At 41.6% G+C, this 11798-nt stretch overlaps 2 protein-coding genes across 3 annotated transcripts; one reads left to right on the top strand and one right to left on the bottom strand.

The window, feature by feature from the left end:
• The first annotated feature begins 415 nt into the window (after positions 1 to 415).
• Positions 416 to 5405, top strand: LOC308408275 (heterogeneous nuclear ribonucleoprotein U-like protein 2). The gene is made up of 10 exons (XM_080900464.1): positions 416 to 1044; positions 2128 to 2204; positions 2339 to 2581; positions 2670 to 2782; positions 2888 to 3154; positions 3533 to 3655; positions 3756 to 3857; positions 4263 to 4431; positions 4761 to 4987; positions 5074 to 5405. The coding sequence occupies exons 1-10, from the start codon at positions 575 to 577 to the stop codon at positions 5131 to 5133; spliced, it is 1851 nt and encodes a 616-aa protein (XP_080756590.1). The 5' UTR covers positions 416 to 574; the 3' UTR covers positions 5134 to 5405.
• nudt22 (nudix (nucleoside diphosphate linked moiety X)-type motif 22) lies at positions 5406 to 10060 on the bottom strand (the record flags this gene model as incomplete). 2 transcript variants are annotated; one of them, XM_080900466.1, is made up of 7 exons in its annotated part: positions 10003 to 10060; positions 8645 to 8833; positions 7988 to 8567; positions 7788 to 7913; positions 7207 to 7304; positions 6127 to 6220; positions 5406 to 5573 (listed from the first exon to the last, which is right to left on the bottom strand). In XM_080900466.1, exons 2-7 carry the CDS (start codon positions 8731 to 8733, stop codon positions 5406 to 5408), a joined length of 1155 nt encoding a protein of 384 aa, XP_080756592.1. In that variant the 5' UTR covers positions 8734 to 8833; positions 10003 to 10060. The 2 variants fall into 2 exon arrangements, with proteins under 2 accessions (XP_080756592.1, XP_080756591.1); XM_080900465.1 differs by lacking the exon at positions 10003 to 10060 and adding an exon at positions 9788 to 9996.
• Between the last annotated feature and the right edge of the window lie 1738 nt (positions 10061 to 11798).

The raw sequence follows: 11798 nt of genomic DNA, 5'->3' as shown, positions 1-11798 counted from the left end.
TTGTTTGTTTGTTTTTTGCTTTTTTACCAAACTAACAAACTAAGGATATTTCCTTTAGTTATCTCCAAAAGTTAATTCTGTTCATCCGGATGAACAGAGTCAACTTGATTCAACAAGATTTACTTGCCTGGATGACTGAGAATGCATCAAGACGTTTCCTTTAGTTAGTTTTGTTGTGTGAATTGTGTTCACACAACACAATTCACAACAAACTACCACTGAAAATAAAAAAAACTATTTAAAATATTTTTAAATGAACTAATTGAAGCTAAATTGACCCGAAAACAACTATACGACTAAAAATAATACTTTTCAAAAATCCTGGTACGGTAGTTATGTTGATGTAGTAACATTTTCTTTCGCTAGATGGCAGTAAACAAAACGTATCTGTCTTAAATGAGAAAGAGGAAGAAGTAACGAGCCAATCAAATTCCAAGGCACCATATTGAACAGTTGTTTTGACTCCAGCCTGTTCTTCTTTTACAGTTTTTACTTTGTATTTGGCTTTTTTAAAACTTAAATAATTCGCATTTACAATTAAAAGACAAATAAACGTAATACTCGCGCGGGAACAATGAAGCTGGCGGACATTAAAAAGTTAAAAGTGGCCGAGCTGCGGTCCAGACTTAAAGAGCTGGGGCTGGACAGTAGAGGGCTGAAGGCTGAGCTGGTGGAGCGGCTGTGGTCCGCAGCAGAGGGGGAGCCGAGCGGGGGAGACGGTGAAGAAGAAACGCTGAAGCTACATGACAGCTCACCTATACTTTTAGTACAGACAGAGCCAGCAGACGTCCGCCCTCCATCCTCAGAGATTGGTGCTACTGCGCGACATGAAGTAGACCGCGGCTACACAGACATGGCCACACAGACTGTGGCTGAGCCCAGTCCAGCTGCACCACAGCCCGACTCGGAGGCTGCTGCTGCTGCGGGTGTCACTGCCTGCCCTGCGGAGGGAGGAGAACAGGGGCATGCGGAGGGTCCAGTAGAGGAGGACATGGGCAGAGGAAGGTCGTTCTACGAGTTCAAAGAGGAGATACGATACAAGAGGTAGAGTATGGTGAAGAAACCCGCCCCACAGAGGGCATCGGGTTCAGTGAAAATCCCTCACATCTGTCCACAGCATACTGTAATTACCGTGTGGAGCTCTCGTTGTGGAGTTTCATATGTGTAGGTTCTCTTGGTCTTGAGAACTTGATAAAGTTTGTAAATATTTTTAAACTCTCACCCAAGACACTTCTTTAGTACCACATCCACTGATGGAAAATCCCAGTCAAACGAAGCGTGGGCCAAGTCCAGAATCACAGAGACTTTATTAATCCCACAGGGAACTTGAGTTCTCATAGCGGCACACATACAGCAAACGTCAAGCACTCATATAAAATGAAGAGTAGAAACAGAGATATTAATTGATAACTATTAAAATAAACATAGAGATACAGGTATAAATATAAACATAAATATGCATATAGACATAAAAGTACACAAATATGTGTGCAATATATGTCATTGCGTACAAAAGTGCCAGAGTGCAGTGAGGTGTGATTAATCCTGTTCTGCATGTGTGGGCCTGACCCAATTGGATGAATTAAAGAGTTTGAAAGCAGCAGGAAGGAAGGACCTGTAACGTTCCCTCAGACAGGAGCGTGAAGGAATCTGTTGCTCTCAGTGAGCTAATCAGGTCATGTTAAAATAGGTTTTCTCAGTTTAAGAGAGAAGAAGGATTTAAAGCTCTTCCAATATTGTGGTCCTGGTTACTGCACCACTGTTTAGGAATATGTTTTAAATCCTTACTTTGAATGATTTTTTTTATGTGTATACATGTGTGGATGGAGCAGGTTTTTTTTCTTAAGGCCAGATTAGCATTTTATTTTTACTGTATTTATGTGTATTTATACTTTAATATTTCCTATTTTATTATTGTTATTTTATTCTGTGCAATGAACGATGAGTGAACGCATGTAAGAATGTATGTATGCTCGTCTGCTAAAACATAAGCTCTGATCCAGTTTCACTGCAGAATGCATAGCACAGCGGCATAAAAGGAATCTTTATCTTTGTGTTTTATTTAGATTTAGATTTAATGAAGTTCTTAAATCATTAAATGTGACATGTCTCTTTTTTTTCAACCAGAGCCAAATCACCACAGCCCCCTGCGGAGAGGAGTGAGGCAGAGGAACAAGATGAAGATAAAGTCAGACTAGATAAATGTGTGAAAACACACCCACACAAATTTTAATCAGCGCTTGAGTTTTCTTATGAATTACTTGTTTTAATTTTGTCTGGACTAACCCCCAAGGGTGTATTTGATTTGACTCCCTGAGTCTCCTTGTCGATTACTCAGATGGCTCTCACCTGCACTTCGAGGTGAGTCCTGATGGATCCTCTGGCCAGCCGCGGTTCTGGGCTCAATTCCCCCTGCTGTGGTCAGGCTGCAGGCTCACCCATGGGGTGCAGCAGGGCAGGGTGGGCTTTGAGGTGAGGCTGGAGAGGAAACTGTTGACTGCACAGCCAGATGACCATGAAGTCAGGGAGCCATATGGACTGAGAGTTGGCTGGTCAGTGGCCGTCTCCTCTCTGCTGCTGGGTAAGAATGAAGTTTTTTTCATATTTATTGTCTGTAGATGTGATTTACTTGTTAAAAAGCTTCTGAATCCTTCTGGGTTTCACGTCAGGTGAGGATGAACTCTCTTTTTGTTATGATGGACGTGGTAAAAAAGTGTCAGATAGAAAGGAAGAGAACTTTGGAGAGCCTTTTTCGGAGGGGGATATCATCGGCTGTTATGCTGTGAGTTATGTTTTCAGTCAGCTTTACTAGCGCTCGAGTGACTTTTCTCTCATTTAAACCATTTTTTTGTGTTTGTGTGTCATGTTCACACCTGCACACACCCAGTCTTTCTCCTCAGATGGCGCTGTCGAGCTCTCTTTCCATAAAAACGGTCGTTTTGTAGGAGTGGCCTTTTCCACGGACACCTCGGTGCTACGGGGTCGTGCTCTGTTCCCTCATGTCCTCTGTAAGAGCTGTTCGTTCAAATTGCTCCTGGACCCTGCAGCTCAACCCTGGTACCCCGGCCCTCCGGGGTTCACACCGTTGGCCACTCTTCCTCCTGGGCAAAGGGTGTGCTCCACATCAGCTCCAACCTCCAGAGCACAGTGCGAAGTGAGAGTCAAATTTAGATTTGTATTCCCAATCTTTCTACTACTAAAGGCTCCTCCTAAAGTTGAAATTGTAGTGTGAAGATGAATTGTAATGTTTTCTAAGAATTTCCTCTGAAAGTTTGAACTAAACAAAGTTCAGATGATCTTGCACACGGAGCATTTTAGCCATAGAAAATGCTCCTAAGGTGGAAAATTGTTGGGAGTGGAGGATGTAAGCAGGGGGGAAAATGGCAGAACGACAACGTTTAGTGTTACAGCAGTGATCACCTGAGTCATTAGGATCATCCTATGGGAGCCATGAATGTTTGTGCAAAATTTAATTTTCTGACAGTTGACATGTCAATTTTGTTATGTCTTATCTTCCTCTCTGCTCCACCAGGTGGTGCTGATGGTGGGTCTTCCTGCCTCTGGGAAGAGCGTCTGGGCGAGGAATTACATGAAGCAGCATCCAGAGAAACAGCACAGACTGCTGGGAACGGAGGAGCTGCTCGCTTGTATGATTGTCAGTCAGATCTCCGCTCTTCACTCCTGTGATTCACATTCAGAGGTTATGGTTCGCACCTGATGTAAAATGTTTGACCCGTGTGTATGTGTGTGTATAGAGTGGTGGGCAGAGGGACAGCAGGCTCCAGCAGGCCTCTCACGGTCTTACTGAAATAATCAAGATGGCTGCCCAAACTCCTGGAAACTACATCCTAGACCAGGTAATGCTTCACGGTCAAAAAAAAAAAAGACTTATGAGATGTCCCCTTGTGAAACTCACTGAAGGATAGTAGTTGCTATCAGGTGGTAGAACAAAAGCCGTTATTGGAGAATCAGCCTCTGCAAGCAAAGTGTCAGGAGACCAAAGTGAACTGGTTCATTTAGGCTCATGTGATAGAGGTTTGGATGAGCAGCAGAAGATTTTCTGGTTTCAAATCGGGCCTCGGCAGTCTGGAGTTTGGGATTATTTCTTGGTCCTATTAATAATTAAATATTTACTTTAAAGCAGTTATATGTGGAATAAAATCTAAACTGTAACCACCACAGTTATGAGCAAAGAGCTTCGACAAAACATTTCACTATGCTGTAGTCTTAGTAGTTATTTCACTTCATCTTTCTGTTTCCAGTGCAACATCCTCTTCTCTGCACTCCGTCACAAGCTGCGGCTGTTCACAGGCTTCAGGCGTCGGGTGGTGGTGGTGTTTCCCTCAGGCGACGAGTGGAAAAGGCGACTGTCGCAGCACCAGATGAGAGACGGTGAACACATCCCAGAGACCGCCCTGCTCAAATTACAAGGTTTACCTACATTTGTAATATTATGTTCCATTACAGGTCTATATTAGGGGATCAGAAACAAAACATGAATTTGTTTCATATGTTCCATTTGGTCTCTACAGTAATCCCTGTAAATTTACACTGAGGAATGGGTTCAGATTCTTCTTGGTTAAATCCGTGAATCCTTCAGAAAGAAAGGTTCTTCCTCTCATTACTCGGTTTATTGATATCATTTAAGGTCTCAGATGTGCTGGGAGCCACAGAGTTTATAAAAGATCTTTACAGCTGGTGCTGCTGACAGTTAAAATAAACAGCAGTCATTCCTGTAATACTTTCCTCTCTCTGTCCAGTGAGCTGCAGTCTTCCAGAGCAGCAGGATGACCTCCTGGAGGAGTTGCAGTATGTCGAGCTGCCGCAGGAAAAGGCGCTAAAGCTCCTGCAGGAGTATAAAGATGAGGCCCGCAGACTGCTACCCCCCGTCCCCAAACATGAGAAGACACGGCGACTTTACAGGAAAAGACCCCACCCTCACGGTCCTCCATCCTCTCACAGGACATGGAGTCAGCCGCCAAGATACGTGAGTGCCAACCTGGCTCATTTCTCTCTAAAAGCACAGCTGCATTTGCTAGATGTTAAATTAATTTTGTGTCATTCACATTTCAGTGGAGCGTGCCTTATCAGGATCAGGGGTATTACTACAGCGCGTACCAGAACTACTCATGAGCGAACCTGGAGCAAGAGGACTCGAATAATGCTGCTGCATTACCAGTGATTACATAACACCAACACTGCTGAGGTTTTATTATATGGAACTGCACACTCCCTGCTCAAACATAATCAGTGTCATATTTTATCTTTTATGAAAAGACATGGACACTTTAGGTTTTTATTCAAAATATTTTAATACATTTTTACTTGTTCTTGCTGTACAGTGTATAAATGAATTACACAGTACTGAATTATCAGTAACTTGTAAATAAAACCCCAAACTTTAATCAGTCTGTTTCTTTGTGCACATGTGGTGGTGTCAACTTGGCATCGCCTCGTCCGCGTTGGTCTGGAACTACGTCAGGTTTAACAGTCTGATAAAGCAGCACGGCTCCTTTAGCTGACGGACAAAGCTCCGACCACAGAGGGCTGCTTCTGTCCAGCTGCAAAACTTCCTACAGTGTGCAAAATACAACTGTGTGAGAAAGTGTTTGCCCCCTTCCTAATTTCCTGTTTTGTTTTGGAGTTTTGTTGCATTTAAATGCTCCAGATAATCAAATAAATTTAAATATTAGACAAAAAGGTAAGTAAACCTACATGGCTCTGTGTGAAAATAGTGATTGCCCCCATATCTGTTCTATCATAAATTAACTGGTATATCACAACTTTGGAAAGCTGAGTTCAATTTCTCTAGCCACACCCGGTTCTGATGTAATCACCTTAACGAGAAACGTCTTTATTTAGAAACTGCATTTACTTGTGCCGTCTTTGTCTAACATTTAAATTTGTTTGATGATCTGAAACATTTAAGTGTGACAAACATACAAAAAAATAGGAAATCAGCAAACACTTTTTCACACTACTGTATATAAAAAGGCAGAATTGCCTTATATGCTTGTAATCTCTCCATAAAGTGATGATTATACTTTGTTCCCTACTGCAGACGCAAGTACAAGAATCTCGTTTTGGTGTTGGTCTGCAGGTATTTGTATGTCTGTAACATCTCACCGTTCTGCTGACAAAGACGACCTCTGTGGACTCGCTGGCCTCCACTCCTCCTTTCCAGTACAACTTTCTCACTTCACCAGAATTTAAGGAGCAACTGAAAGCACACAGATTAAAATTTATATCTTTATAGAGCCATTCAAACCACATTTATTATTTCACGATGCTTGATTTAGGATTGTGTGCAGCTTTATGCTGCCCTTCCTAACCTCAGCTGGGCAAATCTGGTTAGATAATCGAGACCCAATCTAATAGTAACTTTAACTTTGGACTTCATTTTGTATGACACCTTTTTATAGGCTTGCCATCATGTGATGTCATCTTTTATGGTCTCTCAGTTGTCTTCATTATTACTTCTGTTCCTTTACTTTTAGTCTTTCACTGGTGTGCATTTTTATTGTTTCTATTTTAACTCTCTATTAATTTTACTCATCTCAAGCCCAAATATCTAACTTTTATATGGGGCATTAAACTGTTTTTTCTTCTTAATACTGAACTTGTTTAACTCCAAGAGAATTATTTGTAATAGGAGTGAGATTCCAGTTACAAATGGATTTCAAGAATAAAAAGAAAAGTTTAAAGAAGGTTTAGATTCCCTAAACATACATATAACACATCATGTAGTCTTACAGCCTAAATATATATTTGTTTAAGCCTCATTGCAGTTATTTGCAGTCAGTGCTCCTGAATGTGCTTTTAATTCAGTCAGCTCAGGAAATTGCAGTTTTTTTCTACTCCTAGGTCTGTATGATGTCAAAGAGAGAGGGTAGCCCTAATATAGTCATCTCACTCTGGCTGTGACCAGAAGCCGCACCCACTCATGTTCTGTTTACCAGAGGCAGCCAATCACAAAAAGGTTGCAGGGGATTATTTTGAACTGTGACTCATACAAAGCTACTTCAATAGTCCACATGGAAAACTACGCAGTCTTTAGTAGTGGAGATGTGGTCATCGTGATGATTTTATCTTTATAAAATTTTTTGCCATACTTTCATTTTCTGAGCAACTTTCACTGACACACCTACTTCAAGAAATCTGTGCTGCAGGTTTCACAGTATGGATTAAAACTGAAGCGACGACTACCTGACGTAAAACTCGGCACTCGGTCTTCCAGCGCTGGTGTGATTCAGAGCGACGCCCATCAGGACGGGCGGTCCTAGGGAGCTCAGAGGAATATTCACCTGGGACAGAACAGTAAAATTAATAATATTAATATTTTAGACCTTTCATTACTTAGACAAAACAGCTGGTGCAAAGTTTTATTAAAGAAAAGTGACTGTGTGAATACTGCTTTAGGCATAAAATCCTTGTTTTACACTGTGATGTCGTGAGGTCCCATGTGTAGGATCTGACCTAACAATTTTCCACTTCATAAAAAAACTTGGTAAATTTTCTGATGTGTGGATCAAATATTAGGGCTGAGTCAAACTGTGGTGCCAAGTTTCTGGAAGCTGGTTTCACTTTGTGGGGCCTATGACATGCATGATTGAACAAGAATTCTGATTTTGAGGTATTTCACTGAAGGAAATCTGCTGACACCATTTAGACTCTTTAAAAAGAGTTGCTAGCAGGCTTCTGGCGGTAAGTATACGTGCATAAACGTGAAACACGACATTACAATTCTGAATAAAAAGAATACAAACAGAAAAGGAATGACTTTTCACCTCATCTCTGATCTCGGCGCACACAGAGGAGAAAAGCTCTGAGACGATGGTCTCTGGCTTCCTCTCCATCATGGCCATGCCGATCTGCTCCTCACACACCCTCTGTCCTAGACGCTCACACACAGCCTGAGGACAACAGGGTTGATATGAGCAACACATCAAGCATTTTGGTGAGACTGAATCCTCTTTATTCATATCACCTTTGGCTCTGGGTGGCCTCCGGGGATATCCAGGAGCCCTCCCGCCTCTGCCACCTTTTGGCTCCTCCTGATCATGACCACCTGACCATTGCTGGTGCACAGTATGGCACCGACACCTAGAGGCTGAGCCAGCAGCGTCAGAGGATCTCCGAACTCGGCCTCACCACGCTGTCGCAGCTTGGCCACCCCACACGACCAGTTTGTCCCCAGGTAGTCCTTGTAGCACGTGAGGCCTAACCTCAGAGTGAGGAGGGGTGCAGGGTGTGGAGGAAGTTTGTCTGCAATGCCATTAAACTCTCTGTAGTCATGATTAGAGGCACCCTCAGCATTTTCTGTCTGACTTATACACCTGTTATGTATTTCACCCAAATCCCTCTGTCCTTGATTGTTTTGGTCCTCTGTGTGGTGGAAAATGGTGCCATGGGACAACGGAGTGGAAGGTGGATTTTGTGGATCTGCTAAGCAGAAAGAATGTAGCCTGAATTTTGCCCCGTTGAAAAGCCACGGCTCCTTGGACACCCGCTTCGTCCACACCTCATCTATGTGACGCTCCAGAGCCAGATCTGTCTGCCTGTTAAACCTGAGAGAGGAGGAATTGATTTTACATGACGTGTGATGAAAAGTATTTAAAGGATGTACTGCACTGTATGTTTGCACCTTTCTGAAAGCTCCACTTGTACTTGAGACTCGAGCAGCCCATGCCAGTGTGCACAGTGCAGCAGCACAGACACCTCAGGGTCCATCATTTCCCACTGCGGCTCTTCACTGGAAGCATCAGTTACTTGATCCAAGTTGTGTTCTTTGAGAAGACTTGGAGTGGGATGGTTTAAGATGTTAAGATGGTTGCTGGAAGTGATAGGAATGAGCAGGATTAGAAATGAGTCTATCAGAGGGACAGTTCAGGTTGAGCACTTTGAAGACAAAATCAGAGAGGCAAGGCTGAGATCTTTTGGACATGTTGGACAAAGGATGCTGAAGATGGATCTGCCTTGAAGTAAGGAAAAAAGAAAGACCATGGAGAAGAGTAATAGAGTGAAGGAGGACATGCAGAGGGTTGGTGTGATAGAAGAGCGTGTTGGAGATAGGGTGAGATAATCATCTGTGGTGACCCATAAAGGGAACAGCCAAAAGAAGAAGAAAATGTGAGCTGTTTCAGCTGAAGCTTTAAACCTTAAGGCCCATGAAGGCATCAAATCAAGTGAGGTGATCAACTCTGTGCAGGTTAATAAGTCCACTCCTGTTATACAAAGACACACATCAAGTGCACCCACATATAAGAGATTAGAGCAGGCAAATAAATCTGACCATGGATAAGGTTAATGGAAGCACAACATCAAATTATTAAAAAAAGATTTCTAAATATATTAGAAATTTGTTACTATCATGGCAGCAACTACCTTTAAAATGCATGATTTTTTAAAATAGACACACAATAATTGACCAAAATAACTGATTTAACTAATTAAACTAAGCAGCCCTAATGTTTGCATAAATGCAGGTCCAGGTGAGCTGTAAGTATACTGCAGTCGTCCTCTAATTCAATAAAGTATTCTGATTCAGGGGGATATAATGACAATTTCAACAGGGCCCGTGGGATCATGACAGCATTGGGTGCAGTGGCATAACCAAAAACGGGAGGACAACTTCTTTAAGGCGTCAACAGTTTGTTCAATGCAGATTTGTCAGCGAGGTTGAAAAGGAGAACAGACACATTTAAAAACGTGACCGCTCAGCGTCAATTTACTCACATAAAAGCTCCTGATTTGTTACTGCTAATGAAGTTATTCTTTATTTACTTACCAGTAGCTCCCAATTTTTTCCACCATTGGACTAAAAACAGTCAAAAACTTTCAATGAACCGGAGAGCTGGAAAGGAATTAAATAGGAAGTGCGACTTCCTGATAAAATAAACGTCTAACATAACAACTCCTGTGTTCTCGTTTACTCTAAGATAATATTGTCTGGTTGATTTTCTATAAAACCAAATAAGGACAAACGTTTTGTGGCTTGTTTACCTGTCGTTTCCGAGGTAGGCGAAGAAGAAGCCAAACCAGCGAAAGGTGGTTTCTTCCTCTTTTCCCACGAACGGCAAAAATTTGCTTCTTATCACCACCTAGCGGCAAAGAGTGTAAATAATAATAATGTTATATTGTCAGTAAGATATTACTGACAGATGTGGAAAAAAATATAAATTTTGTGCATATTTCTACAATGTAAATTATATTTATGAATTATAGTTATAAGACAAACTTATTTTAATATTAATTATAATCCAATTCAATCCAACTTTATTTATAAAGCACTTTAAAATAGCCAGCACAGGACCAAAGTGCTGTACAGTAAATAAATAAATAATGTAGTGCTGTCCAAAAGTCCTCAGCACCCTCTCAATATTTTTCAAATATTGACATTCAAGGAAATGAGTGGAGGCTCCAAACGTTTGCACAGCGCTGTGTGTATTTAATTTAGTTTTCTTTTCTTTTTAAGTTGACTTTTAATTCTTTTCTGGAGTGACTTTTTATTGTTTGAAAATGCATAGTTTTAATTGTATCTATTTTTATTTTATACTATTATAATATGAATGTCATTACAACATGAACATGATTTTAATCACGTTGTCAAAAGAAAAGAAAAGAAAAGAAAAGAAAAGAAAAGAAAAGAAAAGAAAAGAAAAGAAAAGAAAAGAAAAGAAAAGAAAAGAAAAGATAGACTGCAGGTCATAACTTCTTACCTGAAGATCAGTTCACCTGACACTCGGCGGCCGTCTCGGGTCTCTCCTCCTCCTGCCTCCCCTTTCCCTCACCCACCTGTTCTCTATGGAAGCTCCGCCATAGCTCACAGAAGAGCCAGAGAATTTTGTTTCTTATGGTGTGAAAGTCTTTCAGGTGCCTTCTGTGACAGTGAAACTCCAAGTTAACTGTTATGTGCCTTTTAATGAAGAGTGGCTTCCATCTGGACACTCTACTGTAGTGAAGTAGATTCTGGGGTAGGATTTTACGTGATATCCACGAATGCAGCACTACCACCCACACCTTCCCAGCTGATAATTAGCGGCCTTATAAGAAACAGCTGCGCTTCACTACCACACGGAGGCATTTGGTAGCGTTTACCATCTAAGGGGGCTGAGAGCATTAGGCAGCGAAGCACTGCAGATCTCCTCAGGAAAGCTACTCATTCTAGTATTGCCCTTTAGAGAGTGGATTGCGCCATGCTGCTGCTGTCTTGTCTTATGCTGTTTGTTTGTTTGTTTGTTATGTGATGCTTTTTTATAAAGAACAGTAACTTGGGGTGTAGTTGTTTTATGTAGATCTCTTTTACTAATTTGTTTAACGTTTTATGCTTTGTTTTATTGCTTTAGTGGAGGTGCGGCCGCTTGTTGAGGGGCTAGGCACGTGAGGTGGGCATAGGTAGATTGCACCATTTAGACTTCAGTGTGAGTGACAGTGAGGTCTGCAGTGGAGTTACACGGGTGAGTAACTGGTAGCATCCTTGGGCACTCCTCCCTGTAGGTTGCCTCCTCAAGTGGCCGGTCTCCACTATTTTGTTTAGTATTGTTTTGTTTGTTTGTTTTTTAATCAATCTGTGATTGTTTTAGAGCATCGTGGGAGGGAGTCTGGTCATTTTAATCAGTTGTTAATAAAGTGTTTTTAATTAACTATCCTGCCGTCTCAACCCTGCTACCTTAGGTACCTTTCTGATTTTACAATTCTATGCTTTTAGTAGTTCTTCTTAATAAATTTTAATTTGTAAAATTCATCTGTCTCCTCTCTGCTATTAATAACGAGTCTGTGGGCTTTGGTAGCCAGTGTAA

This window comes from Rhamphochromis sp. 'chilingali' (genome assembly GCF_963969265.1).
Source record: "Rhamphochromis sp. 'chilingali' genome assembly, chromosome: 13".
NCBI lineage: Eukaryota > Metazoa > Chordata > Actinopteri > Cichliformes > Cichlidae > Rhamphochromis > Rhamphochromis sp. 'chilingali'.
Note: the sequence above shows the minus strand (reverse complement) of the source record. Positions and strands in the feature narration are given on the sequence as shown.